Source organism: Rhinatrema bivittatum, chromosome 8 (genome assembly GCF_901001135.1).
Source record: "Rhinatrema bivittatum chromosome 8, aRhiBiv1.1, whole genome shotgun sequence".
NCBI classification, from domain to species: domain Eukaryota; kingdom Metazoa; phylum Chordata; class Amphibia; order Gymnophiona; family Rhinatrematidae; genus Rhinatrema; species Rhinatrema bivittatum.
Genome location: NC_042622.1, coordinates 145,642,446 through 145,660,038, shown reverse-complemented (window position 1 = coordinate 145,660,038; position 17,593 = coordinate 145,642,446). Strand labels below are relative to the sequence as shown.

Genomic DNA, 17,593 nt, shown 5'->3' with positions numbered 1-17,593 from the left:
ACATGTCTGAATTGGTCCCTTTCCAGTTACTGATGGAACGGGACGACATCACATGATGGGAGTTGCTTCAATTCCTGGACGCGCCCAAGGAAATCACCTCCATCCCCATCCATCAAGTTCTTCTTGACCTTCTCAAAAAGAACTGGGAACATCTGGCTCCATTGCACCAGTCCACAGGAAAACTGACTACCTATTTGGTACAGTCAGCTCCAAGCTTTCAAAAGCCTCAGCTGGATCACCAGTCTGTGGTGGTTGAATCTGCACAAAAGAAAGCAAAAAGGTCAAACTCATACCTCCTTTCCCCCTGGCAAGGAACAGAAGTTTTTGGATACCGTTGGTCGCAGAGTCTTTCAAGGATCGAATATCTTGCAGACAATCTTAAACCAGACACCCCTGCAGTTATACTCGGTGATTTCAATCTCCATGTTGATGGTCCATCCTGTCACACCTGCATGCGAAATACTCCTTGACACCCTCAAGGCCTTGGGCTTCAGACAGCTTATCTCTGTACCTACTCATAAAGCAGGTCATACCCTCTACCTCCTCTTTGTTAACTCACTCTTACAGCACCCAACACCCCTGTAGTTACCCCCATCCCCTGGTCCGACCACTTCCTCATTAACGCCCACCTTACCACAAATACCCCCTTGCCAGATTCACTAACACGTAGCAAGACAATCTCCTTCCGCAAATCTTGTCCTTCAGAGGACCTTGCTCTAGCGTTTAATAAAGTAGCCAAGAACCTTGACCTTACCAATCCAGATGTTGCCCTACACTCATGGAATACAATCACCACCCCTATAGCCGATGAAATCTGCCCTATAGTCTATAAAGAAATACCCCTGTGGTGAACAGATAGAAAACTCTGGTACACCAGTGAATTAAAAAAGATAAAACAGGACCTCAGAGCTAAAGAACACATCTGGCATAGACAACCCTACCCCTCCCACAACAGCTTACAAACATACACTGCACACCTACTGTCAAGCCACTCTCCAAGCTAAACAAGATTTCTACTCAGCTAAAATTCATGATTATCAATTCAGCTCAAATGCCCTTTTCTCATGTTGTGGATCTCACAAAGACCACCCCTCCCACCTCCCACAAAGAAAACGCCAAAGATAAATGCGAAGTACTAGCTAAGTACTTTGCTTCCCCACCAATCCTTCCCCCACTTCTCTGCACCCAAATAACGGAGGCAATTTTGGGTCTCTCGACCTTACATCATCCTTGGAGATTGAAACCTGCTACACACATTTCAGACACAATCCCCTCAAACTCTCCTCTCCATCCCCACTGCCATTGCAAAACCCTTAGCTGTCATAGTTAATTGCTCCCTTGCTTTTGGTAAAGTCCCAGACTCTCTTAAACTTGCTGTTGTCAAGCCCCTCCTCAAAAAAAACCCTCCCTCGACACCCCCCCCCCCCCACTGACCCAGCAAACTACCAGCCTATATCCAACCTTCCTTTCATCTCCAAAATCCTTGAAAAGATTAACAAGCAACTCACTGACTTCCTTGAAGACTACAATATCCTACACCCCATCACAGTTTGGTTTCCGCAAAGGTTGCAATACTGAAAATCTTACTAGCAATAAGACACTATCCTCATACGCATGGACCAAGGCAAATCGTATTTACTTGTCCTCCTAGATATCTCAGCAGCCTTTGATACTGTCAACCACCAAATCTTCATTTCCCGTCTGGCAGAAATAGGCATCGCCGACTCAGCACTATCATGGTTTTCATCCTCTCACTCCCACAGAGAATACTTAGTAAAAACTGATAAGTCTGAATCATCATACATTCCACTTACACAAGGTGTTCCCCCAAGGTTCCTCACTATCCTCCACCCTATTCAATATTTACCTTTTACCACTCTGCCACCTACTCTCTGACCTAGGCCTGAAGTTTTTCCTGTATGCTGATATCCCTATTCAAAAAACCCTCATGGAATCCCTGCAATTCTGGGAATCTTGCCTTGTTTCTATCAGTTCCCTACTATCTAACCTCCACCTTGCTCTAAACACATCTAAAACCGAAATCCTCATCTCTAAGCAACTGGAACACACATCTATATCCGCCCTTACCCCACTGCACTCCGTAAGAGACCTAGGCATCTCACTAGATCAGTGCCTAAACTTCAAACCCCACATTAAGTCTCTAACCGGCTTCCACCGGACCTCCGCCAAGAACCTTGCCTAGCAACTTTCAAAAAGAAGCTAAAGTCTTGGTTATTCACTCAAGCCTTCCCTGAAAGCTAAAACCTGATGAAGCGATAGACTGTATCCATACCACTGTACATACTCTTCCTGATTTTGTACCTTGTTTTTCAGTTATTGTTATGAATGTCTCCCTAAAAGTTCTTTGTCAACTTGTTACAATGTATTCCGCCCCTGAGGCGACAGTTCAGTTCCATGTAAACCGGTGCGATATGTATTGTATACAGGAACATCGGTATATAAAAATTAAAAATAAATAATAAAGGGAGGCTTCTACAAACTCCACGTCCTTAAACTTAAGCCCCTCCTCCACACCCAGGACTTCCGCCTAGTTCTGCAAACGACCATTCTATCTAAACTGGACTACTGCAATTCCCTTTTTAGGCCTCCCATCATCAACTATTAAACCCTTGCAAATACTGCAGAACTCAATGGCAAGAATCATAACCAACACCCGCAAAAGGAACCCCATCACCCCCATTCTAAAGGATCTGCACTGGCTTCCCATCCCTTTCCGCTTTCAATACAAAACTCACCATCCTACACAACATGCTTTACAAAGACAACCCTCCCTGGCTCGAACTGCCACGTTTCCGATCCTCTAACCGCCCCACCAGAACCTCCCTTGCAGGCACCCTTCACACCCCATCCCTCAAAACTCCACACCTTACCCTCACTAGAGAAAGAGCCTTCTCCATTGCTGGCCCCTCCCTCTGGAACTCCCTTCCCACTGATCTGTCTAGAACCATCCTTATGCAATTTTAAAAAAGGCATCAAGACGTGGCTTTTCAAACAGGCCTACCTAGACAAGGCCCACCTTGCCTCGCAGAACTCACCTTACAATATATTTATGTATATAGCTAGCCCAGTTACTTTATGTACTCTCCCAATGATGTAAATATAGTAAGTTTCTATAGCTATTTTGGTTCCTCTCCACTCTCTCCAGTTTACTTCATTTCAGTTCTCTGCTCTTAGTCCCTCTCTTTCCCAGCCCTTCTCTTCTCCCCTTTTCTTGCCTGCTCCCCTCGCCCCACCCCCGTTAAATGTAATTTTTCTTTCTTTGAGTTAATTGTAAACCGGCATGTGTTCTACGAATGTCTGTATATTAAAAGTTCATAAATAAGGATCCATGCTGATCCTCCAAATTGCTGCTTACCCAACTATATATGACCCAATATAATAGGGTCATTTTTAAGCAACTACAAGACTTGACAACCTCCATGCCTCAGTCACTTCCAGAAAACTTCCACACCCTACTTAAGGGTTTGGAGGCAGGCAAACATGAGATTAGATCATGTTACGATATCTTTGACACTACAACCAGAGTGTCTGCAGCCGCTATTTCAGCAAGACAATGGGCTTGGCTCAAGTCTTCAGACCTTCAACTGGAAGTGCAAGAATGTTTGTCCAACCTCCCCTGCATAGGAGACAATCTCTTTGGCGAGCAGATTCAAAAGACGGTGGCTGAACTAAAGGACCATCAGACTCTGACAGCTCTCCCTGATCCTTCGGATTATCCTTCCAAACAGCCTTTCCGGAAGGACTCTAAAAAGTCTTTTTATAGACCAAAGAAGTCCTACCCGCCAGCAGCCAGATGCCGGTCTGTGAGACCATTCCTCAGATCAGTCTAGTCAAACCCGAAAGCAAAAGCCACAGACAGCCCCCCAACTGGGCCTTGCTTCTGGTTTTTGACTCTTGCATAGAGAGCAGCAGCCAGATTCCATTACCAAATGTCCCAGTGGGAGGCCACTTGTGCCATTTCAACAACATATGGCAATCAATCACCTCAGACCACTGGGTCCTAGCAATAATTGCTCAAGGCTATCATCTCAATTTTCTCTCCATTCCTCCGGATTCCCCACCTCTAATGACGTGAAAAACATCTGACCATTCATTGCTCCTGGAGGAGGAGACCTCCCTCCTACTCCAGTCCAGAGCAATAGAACCAGTACCATTGCCTCAGCAAGGCCTCTGGTTCTATTTCCAGTACTATCTAATCCCCAAAAGATCGGGAGGAGTCCGTCCAATTTTGAACCTACGAGCCCTCAAGTATCTTCAGAGAGAAGTTCAAGATGGTAACCTTAGGCTCCAGGCTTCCTCTTCTTCAAAGAGGAGACTGGCTCTGTTCTGTCGACCTCCAGGACGCATACACTCATATTGCAATAACTCAAGTCTCATCGCAAATTCCTGAGGTTTCTTGTAGGCCCCAAGCACTATCAATACCAAGTGCTTCCATTCGGCCTAGCATCTGCACCACGAGTCTTTACAAAATGCCTTGTCGTGGTTGCTGCCTTCCTCAGGACTCAAGGTGTTCAAGTCTAGCCCTTTCTGGATGACTGGTTAATCAGGGCTCCGACTCAGCAATCCGCTCTGTCTTCCCTACATCTCACCTTAAACACTCTACTGTCACTAGGCTTTCTCGTCAACTACGACAAATCCTCCTTAGTCCCATCTCAAACCTTATCGTTCATTGGGGCAGACTTGGACACCTTACAGGCAAAGGCTTTCCTGCCTCGACAACGAGCCCTCACTCTCGTGTCTCTGGCGCATCAGCTGCAGTCTCAACGCTCGACTGCTCATAGTTTTCTCATCCTTCTAGGACACTTGGTGTCCTCCGTTCAGGTCACACCGATGGCCCGCCTGGCCATGAGAATCATGCAGTGGACTCTAAGGTCGCAATGGACACAGTCCCTTCAGCCCCTGTCAACCATTGTCTGCGTCACAGACTCACTCAGTCTGTCTCTCGCCTGGTGGACAAATCAAATCTATCTTCTACAGGGCTTGCCCTTTCAGGCACCAAACCCTCAAATAACTCTAACCACCGATGCTTCCAACTTCGAGTGGGGAGCCCATGTGGCCGATCTCCAGACACAAGGTTCCTGGTCTCCAGAGGAAGCCAAAAACCAAATAAATTTCCAGGAGTTACAAGCAATTCGATACGCTCTGAGTATTTCAGGATCGCCTGTCAAATCATGTCATCCTGATCCAGACAGCCAGGTGGCCATGTGGTACATCAACAAGCAGGGAGGGACAGGATCCTACCTTCTGTGTCAGGAAGCTGCACAGATATGGGTGGAGGCCCTCTCCCACTCAATGTACCTCAGGGCCACCTACTTGCTGGGAGTGGACAACATGTTGGCAGACAAGTTGAGTCGCAACTTCCAACCGCACGAGTGGTCTCTAAACCCCTCAGTAGCGAACTCTATCTTCCAACAATGGGGTTATCCTCAAATAGACCTCTTTGCGTCACCCCAGAATTGCAAAGTAGGCAATTTCTGCTCTCTCACTCGCAGCCAACATTATCCACCAAGAGACGCGTTCTCCCTATCATGGTCAACCACTCTCCTATATGCATTCCCTCCACTTCCACTTCTCTCGAAGACTCTCGTGAAGTTACGTCAGGACGAGGGAACCATGATCCTGATAGCACCCCACTGGTCCTGCCAAGTGTGGTTTCCAGTTCTTCAGGATCTTTCCATTCGCAGGCACATTCCTCTGGGAACAGACCCGCTTCTAATCACTCAAAACGACGGGTGCCTTCGCCACCCCAATCTTCAGGCCCTGTCCCTGACGGCATGGATGTTGAAAGGTTAGTCCTTCAGCTGCTTAACCTTTCTGATCCAGTCTCCCGTGTCTTGATTGCTTCACAGAAGCCTTCCACGAGAAAATCGTATTCCTACAAATGAACAGGTTCACGTCGTGGTGCTCTTCTCAGGCCCTTGATCCCTTTACCTGTCCAATCCCAAAGTTTCTAGACTACCTCTGGCACTTGTCAGTCAGGTCTTAAAACTTCCTCCATTAGAATGCATGTCAGTGCGGTAGCCGCCTTCCATAAAGGTATCAGGGATGTCCCTATCTCAGTCAACCCCTTGTTACACGATTTCTGAAAGGCTTGCTTCACCTCAAGCCTCCACTGCGTCCTCCGGCCCCTTCTTGGGACCTCAACCTGGTTTTGGGTCGGCTCATGAAACTACCATTTGAGCCTCTCCAATCCTGTGAACTTCATTTTCTCACATGGAAAGTGATTTTCCTTTTGGCAATCACTTCGGCTCGCAGAGTTAGTGAGTTACAGGCCCTAGTTACCTATCCGCCTTACACTAAACCTCTGCAAGACTGGGCGGTACTTCGCACTCACCCTAAATTCTCACCTAAGGTAGTATTAGTTTTATCTCAATCAATCCATTATACTACCTACCTTCTTTCCCAGGCCCCATTCCAATCTAGGAGAGCAGGCTCTGCAAACTGGCTCTAGCGTTCTACCTAGAGACCGTACAGCTGCCCACAGGAAGAGCACTCAATATTTTGTCTTTCCATCCTAACAAATTGGGGCAGCCTGTGGGTAAGCAGACTGTCTCCTCCTGGCTAGCGGATTGCATATCCTTTTGCTATCAGCAAGCGGGCATTCCACTCCAAGACTGTGTTAAAGCACACTCTGTGAGGGCCATAGCAACTTCAGTAGCACACCTACGATCGGTGCCGCTTCCTGACATTTGCAGGGCTGCCACTTGGAGTTCTCTCCATACTTTTACAGCCCACTATAGCTTAGGCAAAGCTGGAAGACAAGATTCCATCTTCGGCTAGTCTGTCTTGCGTAACCTATTTACAACGTAACGTACCAACACCCTTCCGCCTGCCCGGTGGGGTTCAGGATGCCCTCTACCAAATTCTGCCCCTGTTGCATGCCTTTGGCTACATTTGGTGCATGTTTTGACATCCTCAGCTCGGTACTCATCCATATGTGAGGACTACCATCCTTCGTGTCCTGTGAGAAAGCAAATGTTGCCAGGAGAGAGGGCATATTTTGCTGACTTCACCTTTTCAGTATTGGAGGTTATAAATATCAGTGTGCAGGGTGGGGATATCGATACCCGTCCGCCACCCCGCAGTGTTTGTTTTATTTTATTTTTCGGCACTACCTGTAGCTTTTAAACAAGACTGAAGAGGGACCCCGCAGGGTTAGTGCCATGCTGGGCATGCCCAGTAGGGGCCAGTCAAAGTTCTAGAAACTTTGACAAAAGTGTTCGTGATTGGGCTCCATCCTGTGATGTCACCCATATGTGAGGAACTAACATCCTGCTGTCCTGTGAGAACACCTGTTACAGGTAAGCAACATTTGCGAAACACCTCACCTGTTCAAAAAGGCACCTCCTCTCAAACATAGTAGTCATATTGGTGAAAATGCTCAGAGTAACGGGGGAAGTTTGGTTTTAATAAGCCCTGCCTATTAAAGAGGTGACGTGACCAAACGGAACTACGTAAGCCAAACGTCAAATGATCCCACGTAAAATGTTCATTAAAAATCTAGCACTTACCCCATTCTTTATCATTAAGGCCAAATGGTTGAACTGTTACCAAGCAGTAAATCTGTCGCTGTTCCTTGCAGATTAATAATGTATCGATATCCCCACCCTGCACACTGATATTTATAACCTCCAATACTGAAAAGGTGAAGTCAGCAAAATGTGCCTTCTCTCCTGACAATGGGTAACTAAAGAGGCTTTTAATCTCTTATGTTTAATCACACTCCGGTGCTCGATTATCCGCATGCAAACTGGACGCATGGCCTTTCTGATTATCACATGATGTACATGACACAAGAGGAAGCACAAGAAGTGGCTGTCTTCAAATTATAGCTGGACAGCTTGTCAAGTGGCGCAACTTCACCACTAAATGACTGATCACATACCGAGCAATTCCCACAGGGATAGTGTCCAGGCTATCCCGCTAGATCAGACATTAACCCTTAGTTCTGAGTTTGACACATACAAATGACCATATCTCTGATATTTCTGCCTTAAAGGTCTATCATTAAATACAGAATGAAGACCTAAAATCCCCCAATGCTGTTTGACAATCTGCTGAATTTTATAAATATAAGGGGAATATGGCAAAATGCAAACCGGTTGGGAGGTGGTCTCACGAACTTGTGGTAACACCCTATTCACCCATATTGCTCTCTAGCATTTGTCATATAATGGAAAGAGAAAACCCTCTTCTAACGAAAGATTGACACATCTCCTTAGCGTGCAACTTAAATTTATTGATCAGAACACAATCTCCTCAATCTAAAAAATTGCCCTACTGGTAAATTGTCACATAACTGTTGTGAGTGACAGCTATAATGCATTAGGGTGCTGCAGTCAGTTTTTTTAAAAATAGAAAAGTGGAACCCATCAGATGTTTGAATTTTGATATGTAAATAAGCCACACAAGTGGAATCGGATATAGTTGAACTTCAAGTTTACATCCAAGTAATTCAACCAAGCCATAAAAACGCAAAATTCTGACTTAGTACCCCACCACACTACCAAAATGTCATCAATAAAACGATATACACAAAAATACCTGCTTTTTGTGAGGTAAAAAAATCTGTCAGAAAACTTGATTTACCCCACTCATATGTAAAAAATTAATGAAGTAGGATGAGGAAGGTTTCATACGTTTTCTATCACATGCCTCTGTGGCCTTGTATACAGAATCTTACCATATTGTAATCATAAACCCACCTCCATCCTACCTTGAAAATCTTTTTGAAAATTATGTGAAAAAAATCAAATCATGTATGGGTATTTAAAAATCAGCTAAAAAAGCTCAATCTTCAATTTTTGATCTTGTTCAAATTTGTATGACTACTAACATCTTCAGTGCTTGCTGCGTCTGAAAGAGTTATAGTCGTCTTAACACTCTCAGCTTTTTTACACACCACCTTAGTTATCCTCTTTTTATTCTTTCAACACTCAGCCACAGCTTTTTTGATCATGTTTCGATACAATCCATTTTTCTTCATCAGGGGAGTCTGTCCTTTTTCTTCACCGTCGGGACTTCTCACATTGTGCGGTTGGCGTCTAGTGCTGGTATCTCCATTATTCCTCTCCTTTTCAAACTGCTCAACTAATCCAGATGGTGAAGAAAAAGGACAGACTCCCCTGATCAAGAAAAATGGATTGTATCGAAACATGATCATGTCGGGAGACATTTGACACAAAGCAAAGTTGATTAGGTGTTATGTATAACACTAATTTGGTTTGGGAACATAAAGGTGGCATACAAAAAAGCTGTGGCTGAGAGTTTTGAAAGAATAAAAAGAGGATAACTAAGGTGGTGTGTAAAAGCTGAGTGTGTTAAAAGAAAAAATAAGACAACTATAACTCTTTCAGATGCAGCAAGCATTGAAGATGTTAGCAGTCATACATATTTGAACAAGATCAAAAACTTGAAGATTGAGCTTTTTTAGCTGATTTTTAAATACACATACATGATTTGATTTTTTTCAAAAAGATTTTCAAGGTAGGATGGAGGTGGGTTTATGATTCTGTATACAAGGCCACGGAGGCATGTGACACAAAAACGTATGAAACCTTCCTCATCCTACTCCATTAATTTTTACATATGAGTGGGGTAAGTAAAGTTGTTTTCTTATCAATAAAACAATGCCAGATTGCCACATGTGAATGGTAAGGGTTCACTGGTAGCCATTGAGCCTCAAATTCGCCAACATTTAAGTTCACTACATCAGGAGCCATAGTGGCCACCATCGCCACTCTATCTGTTTATAGAACTTGCTGTTAAACAAGATAATTTTTTCCAAAGCTAACTCAAACAAAAGCACAAGGTACCTGATCACATAGGGTGATTCTTGTCAATGTGTTCTTAATTTGCAAAGCCTCCCTTGGTGGAATGTTGGGTGTATAGAGAAACCACATCAATGGTAGCTAAACTCAAATTGTTAAAAGTGCCAGTGTATTGCTGTAAAATATTGATATCTGCAGAATCTGACACATGATGGCAATAACAGAACCAATGGTCCTATAAACTTATTGACAAAGATGGACACAGGCTTCACTAAAGACCCTCTTGCTGAAACAATCTGCCTGCCTGGCGGATTAATTAACATTTTATGAATTTTGGGCAAAATGTATAATACAGGTACTCTCAAGAATCTGGTTTTCTTCGTAGTTATCCATGATGCTTCTAATACATGATCAAGAATAGTATCTATCGTGGTCTTTAAATTACTTGTTAGATCGATGTCCAAAGGACAATAAAAAAGTAATGTCTGACTGTCACAACACTTCACGTTCATAGATATCAAAGTCCATAAACACCACCACCCCACCTTTATCTGCCAGTTTCACAACAATTGTCATTTTGTAACTCATTCAACTCGTAAAATTCATTGCACGACACATTATGGAATTTGGGTAACTTCTGTCCTGCCAATGGCCGAATCTCTCTTAAAACCAGCTCATGAAAAGTATGAGCCCCAGCCTACCCACCATGAAGGGCATGACATTGGATTTAATCGTGACAGACACGGGAGTATTTTCAAAAAAACAATGTAATCTGCAATGATCTGATGAATCTATATAAATCCAACTCAGTCAGAAAAAAATCTATCTCATTAGTTAAGACAAATGTTAAACTCTTTTCAAGGGCACTGACAAACTTATCAAAGAAGATCTTATCAAGGATGACTCAGGCATTGGGAATGCATTGATGGACTGTCTTGTATTCGAGTGTTCGATGCCCTTGTAGCCTTGGATGCACCCCAGTCCTTACCAATTCTGGATGAAAATCTCTCACCCTCCGATCGCGCGTCTCCTCTGAAAAAGGTTGTTGCCTGTCTCGAACTCTCATGTTCACTCCCTGATCCATCCGAAGATGAGCAAATGCTACCTTATCAGGATGGCTATATCTACAGAGTTCGAGTATACTCTTCTTTAATAGTCCAATTCGTCCTGGGAAAATTTCATGTTTCATCTTTTTAACCTCTTCCATAAAGATCGCCATATTTAGTCTAAACTCCTTTAGAGCATTGTCATAAGACTCAACTGGAGTCTGCATTTTAACAGATTCCAATACCATGTGAACTTTTAATCTGATCAGCTGTCAGTCTTATTTGTTCAATGATAAACACCATTAAATCAAGCAAACGTTTGTTCTAAATGTTCCACTTATTCAGAAAAGCCTCATTTTCAATGTACGAACGTGGTTCCTTCATGATGTGTAACCACGAGGTAGCTTCTGTGCACTGACATATTCTGAGTGCTAGCATGTAAATCTGTCCATATTAGCCTCTTATTAAATCTGTTTTTCATCTACACATATTAAAGGTATTGTGGCGATCTCTCCAATATTTTGAGCAACAGACTTCCTATTATGGTGATGGGGTGATATAAAATTTCATTTAATAAAGAAAAATAGTGTGCAAACATGCAGAAACTTCTGCATTCAGATGCAGTGTGAGTTGGAATGCAGAATCATGATAGTTGTTTGCTTGTCTCCCTTCCTATTGCAGTTCTGTGGCACTCTTGCTCAGTCTCAATTATGCTTCTCAAAGTAGTGATTTTAAAAAAACTATTTTAAAGCAGTTCTTCCCCTCCCGCTACGCTTTTGAATAACAATCATTGTAAGTGAAATTATAAATGTGTGCACACATGTTTTGGGTTGCAGGTTGGATAATGTTTGTGATGCTGGTATTAGATCTAGGTTTTTGTGATGTTTAGGTCTCTTGCAGGAATAGCTGTTCTGGCATACATGGAGAATTTGTTGAAATAATAGTTAAAGAATTGCAAACCCAGCTGAAGGTTACAATTTTAATGAACATGGGTGTAGATATTTTGAAAACTATATGCTGTAAGAATAGTATTTTTAACACCCCTATTCCAGAATTTGGCCTCTGACCATGATGTGATCAATTGAAGACTATTGCAGGCAGAGAATGGACAGAAATCATGACTGACTGTCTTTATGCCCACTACAGGTCCATGCTTATATCATCAGCTCCCTGAAGAAGGAGATGCCAAACGTTTTTGGAAAGGAGAATAAGAAGAAAGAGCTAATTAGTAATCTCGGTGAGATTTACCTGAAGATTGAACGGGAGCATCAGATTTCTCCTGGGGACTTTCCCAGCCTGAAGAAGATGCAGGTATGGTGTGTGCCATGAGAGAGAATGTACATATACAGAGTTATGAAAGGTCAGGCCAGTTAGCACACTGTTGCTTCCTGTCATATCTTGTTTTTATTTTTAACTTGGTGAAAACATGGATGTTATCAGGACCAAAAAATGCCATTTTGCAGTCATGTGGCAATGACCTGCAAATCGAAGCCAGAGGAACCCAGCAGAATGAGTCAGTTTTGCTGCTTCCGTTTGCATGATTTGGGGATTCTAGTTTGCCAGCACTCTGGAAAGCAGCAATATCTGAATACAGTATTCCTCCTCATCTAACCAGACCAGTTCAGATGCATATGTTATGCTCCCCTGTCAGCAAATGGGAGGCAGAACAGGTTTGCTGATATCTCTTATAAAATCCCATGCTGACCTCAGCCTGCCAGTATTCTGTCTCCAGCAGATGGACAACATATCTTGTGCTGCTAGCTGAAGCTTAATTTAGGCCAGATTCTGAATTGAAGGAGTAGTTGCTCCTGTGATGTCAGTCTGTTAGGGTTGTCCTGCCCCAGTTGAGCAGAGACTAGAGGCAGGAGGTTCCATGGAGAAGGTCTGACGTTGTCTGGTCAGTGACTTTCTCACCTCTTGGTTCTCCCTGACCCTTGTCTCCCCTGTCTATCCATATCTCTCTCCTTTTGATTTCTTCCTTCTGTTGCTAGGCTCTCAGGTGATCTGTGCTCGGTTGTAGCTAGCTGTTCTTTTGTTTATATAAAGTTTAAAAAAAAAATGAGAATGAAAGCAAGGAAAGGAGCAGTGTAGCTATAGCTGGAAACTAATCTGGAGACCTGGGCAATGAAGAGTTATAATTTGTCAGCATGAGGGACTGGAGAGAGAGCTGCCTCTTGTGTTCTGTGGTGAAGCACTGTGAAGGGAAAGAGGCACAATGCTGAGCCCAACTGAGCGCTTAAAGCATTTATTTATTTAAAACATTTCTATACCGTTTTTTCAGTGATGTTACTGTTCAAAGCGGTTTACAATAATATAAAATAGAGTAATTATATAAATAGTAAAATCAAAAAACCAACATTAAAACAAGAGGATACAATAAGTGAGAATAAAAATACAATGGGAGTCATTATCAATGATATAACTTGTAAAAATAAAAGAAAAATTGGCAACTACTTTATAAAAAAACTCAAACAGAAGATCATATAAAAGTAATTAACTTAAACATTTATATAAATAAAAAAGGAACACTAAATATACAATGCTCTTCTAATATTGTTATTTCAACTGGGATTTATCATATCTTTAAAGGCTATTTGAAATGAGTTTTTAGTATGGAGTTTTGCTCTTGTCAACTGTCCAGTGGCACACTTTTCTGGTGGGGTGGGGGAGACAGAGCTGACCACTTGTCTGGTGTGGGGGGGGGGGGGGAGGTTCCTGCTGGAATGCTGAGACCTGTGGCAGGAATGGCAGCCATTTTAGTATGGATCCATGCATTTTGATGAGCCTCCATTGCTTTTTGCCTAAAAAAAAAAAACCTGGGTGGGGGTGTCTCTGCTAGTGATTGGCTTGGTTTTCAGGGCTTCTGGAAGCTGTGGCAGTTTTTCTTCCCTTTCACTTTTTAAAGTTTAGGCTCCAGAATTTTTTTAATGTATGCACCAGGCCTTCGCTGTGGGGCAAAATTTGTCTTAGATCCTCTCCAAGTCACTCTTCAGAGTGGGGTAAGGAGATCCTTGATGGGGAAGAAAAACTGGAGGAAGGTGAACATTCTCCTATGGAGGAAGAAGATTGTATGATTATTCACCCTTTTTAGAGGAGCTCTCTTCCCTGAGTCCTTACAAATGCACAATATTTTTTAATCTAATTGTAAGGAGGAAAACTCTGAAAGAGATCCCATTATGGCTAACTTAAGGAACCCATCACAAGCTTTTCCCTGCATAAGAGAATTAAGGGGTTGTATATTCACTTTTTTTTCTGACAAATGTAAAATGGGGGGGGGGGGGGAATATGGAGGTTTTATCACCTTCTACCAGATACAGTGGTATGTACAGTTGCCAGAAAAACATGATTTTGGTGGAAGGGGGCACAGCCTTCAGTCACTCAGCACAGGAGGCTCAAGCAAGCTTTTTAAGCTTCAGGTTTGGCATTACAGGCAGCAGTTTGTTCTGGCTTTGTGGCCAGAGCTAGTCTGAGATTGTCCTGCGCCTACAGGAGAGGTTTTTTCCAGAGACTTCAGGATCAAGCTTGGAAGAGGCAGTTCAGAGTTAGTATCTGTATTTCTTGCTGATGCCTCTTATGATCTTGTTAGAGCCTTGGCTCAGTCTGTGGCCATTTGTGGTAGCTAGGTGCTTCATTTGGTTAAGGAACTGGGCAGTGGGATATATTCTATAAGGCAAGATTGGCAAAATTTCCATTTAAAGTTTGATTTGATGCAATGCATCAGATATCAAAAGTTTATAAAATAAAAACAGACATAATGGAAACGTCTCTTTGAAGAGCGGCTGGAAGAAGTCTGTCTCCCAGATTTCATGAAGTCAAGCTCAAGGGGAGTATCTCAGGAGGTACCATTTAGGTCTCTGATTAGAGATGCCAAGCACTATTGGCCATGGAGAGGAGCCTTGGCTTAGTGAAACAGACCTTTTTGGAAGATTACATCCCTTTTGTGAAGGAAAAAGGGGTGCTAGAGATGAACACAGAGGAGGATTGTCTGTACCTGAAGTTCCCAATGAGGGCATGGAGAGCCAAACTCCGAAGCTTCAGCTTTCTGGCTTTTACTGGAGATGGGGCCAAATAACAGACCAAGGGTCCTACAGGTGATCAGAGAGGGTTATGTCTTCTAGTTTTCTTGTCCTATTTCAGATGCTTTTATAGTATCCTCCTGCCTTTCTGCCATAAAGGAGTTGCATGGGTAACACTGGACTGTTTTTATGTCGTAGAAGCTGTCATACCTGTTCCAGTATCTCAGTGGGGAAAAAGACTATTCTATTTAGTTGGTTCCCAAAAAGGGCACTTTTCAGCATAATTTGGATTTAAAGAAAAGAGAACAAGGTATCCCACTTCCAAATGGAGACCTTAAGATAGGTCATGCTGGCTGTGAGGCAGGGGGCATTTCTGACATTTTTAGATCTGACAGAGGCTTATCTTCATATTCCTTTGAGAGGATCATGAGCAACATCTGAGATGTGCCATCCTACAGGACTGCTTGGAGAGAGTTTTATCTATCAACTCTCTGAAGGTTCAAGTGGTGACTGTACTCTGTTACTGGTCTCATCAGTCGGACACTTCGTGGTAGTGACTCTCCCGCTTCGGTGGCTGAGTGAGAAATTTTAAATGATAGTGGTTCTGGATGTTAATAAAAGGGTTGCTAATGGATGTTATCAAAGTACCAATTGAGAGAGGAAAAAATATGCTCTTCCTGCTGGGTCATCTTCCAAAGAAATCTGGGACAGAACCACCCTTCCAGGGGTAAAGAGGAAAGACAGTCTTCAGATAGCAATAATTCAGATGGAATACAGTTTTATATAAATAACTGGAAATATTAACTTATTTTACTCTTTAGCATGTTTTAAGAACAAATATACAATAGCAATAAGTCTGGATCAACATTTAACAATTTTCTTCTATTTCAATAGATATCAACACACTTATTTTTTTTAATAGAACTGGTTTTTCTACCCCAAAAGAGTAGTTATCAGATAAGTGACCACTTTTCCCTTAAAAAAAAAAAAAAACAAACAAACAAAAAAAACTATTTTACACTCTATTGTATACTGTAACTGTTCTTTCTCTCCTTTATAATATTTAAATCTAGTTAGGTAATTATGATAGTCTCTCTTTCTAGCAATCCTTGTGTAAGGGATGATATCTGTTTTGTCCTAGTCTAGCTAGACTGTGTTGGTTTTGGAATGGATACACTTAGCTGTTTCCTTTGCTTTGCAGTCAATCTTCGTAGTCTCCACCGATGCTTGATATTGTAGCTGGCTAAACTACTGTTAAGGTCTGTAGCTTGTGCCCACTGGAGGGATACTATCACCAGATCCAATTGGGGAGTGTAGTCTCCTGGCTTGACTTTGTGCCTAATTAAACTTTAACAGAAAGTGTATTCCTAATTACACTGGCACAGTCTCTTCCGCAAGTGTACTAATTTGAGTTCCCTCAAACTGTTATCCAGAAGTCTTGTTGGACTGGGCTATTTTAGTGAATGGGGAAAAAAAAAAGTAAATTTCCCTCACTATGTTTTGCATAGATGAATTGCTTTAGTGGTTTGTGTATTGTATAGGAAATACTGTGTGCAAGTACAAAGTGTGTGTATTATATATAATATATATATTTTTTAGATTCTTTGTGACTAAGTTTCCCTGACATAACTATTCCCATGTTCAACCACTTACAGTTTACAGTATTATGTGTGATGTTTGGATGGTAAAGCCCTTGCAGTTAAGGGATGGGAGGTGTTCCAAGACTGGTTTGACACTAAAGACCCGCCTAGGCATTCGTCGTCATTTTTTCATAAATCAAGTCTCTTTTGGTAGTATTCCTTTTAGGACACATACTTGTACTTGCACTATATATAGCTGCAAGGGCTTTACCATCCAAACATCTCACACAATACTGTAACTGTAAGTAGTTGAACATGGGAAGAGTTATATCAGGGAAAATTAGTCTCGAAGAATCTAAACCAAACATTCGCCCTTGGTCATTAATATGGTGTAATAGAGAAATCTCTCCCCGAACCCAGGTAGAAATCCTACAGTCCAACCCTGGGGAAAAAGCCATATTGCCCAAAATAAGTAAAAAAGACACCTCAGGGGTGAGATCCATCTTAGAAGTAAACCACCGCCACATCTTCAGAGCGGGCGATTATAAGGAGAGAGATGTGATCCCGTTAGCATGTAGAATGTAACTGAGCTGAAAGGGATAGGTAATACCTGCTTCATAAATGTAATTGCAATAAGACAGTTAAGTCAGTCACCTAAATGGTGAAGATGTATGCCATAGACCCATTCCATCCCCTATTTGCTGGTGGCCATCAACTGTGATGGGGATCTTAGGTTTTCCCCCTCCATAAATAGTGCCAAAGCTCCCCACATAATCTACGAATATCTTGGTTAGAGAGAAGTAAAGGGAGAATACTGAGGGTGTAAAGCCATTTAGAGAAGTCATCTTATATAACTGAATATGTCCCCCAAGGAAAGGGTCAGTGGTGTCCATTACTTCAAGACTGTTCTAGTAGCAGCTGCCAGGGTAGCAATATTAATATCATGCAAATAGGAAAGATTTGCCAGAATCAAAATACCTAGGTATTTTAACTTTGGATAGAGCCCTTTCCTTTATAATGGACAGAACATAAGTTAAAATACTCTATCCAATCACCCCTATTCCATTGACCAATGGCTATAGATTTAGACTTGTCTAAATTTAGTTTAAAACCAGCTACAATACCATATTGTGAAATAGTATACAAATAAAGTACAGAGG

The 17,593-nt window shown here is 42.4% G+C and overlaps 1 protein-coding gene across 1 annotated transcript in view; it reads left to right on the top strand.

Annotated features, from left to right (window-relative positions):
- LOC115096473 (EH domain-containing protein 1) overlaps nucleotides 1–17,593 on the top strand; it is a 77,833-nt gene that overhangs the window by 40,317 nt on the left and 19,923 nt on the right. The window contains exon 4 of the mRNA XM_029611116.1: nucleotides 11,984–12,148. Within this exon, the coding sequence (XP_029466976.1) occupies nucleotides 11,984–12,148 (165 nt within the window). The remainder of the gene's footprint in view (nucleotides 1–11,983; nucleotides 12,149–17,593) is intronic.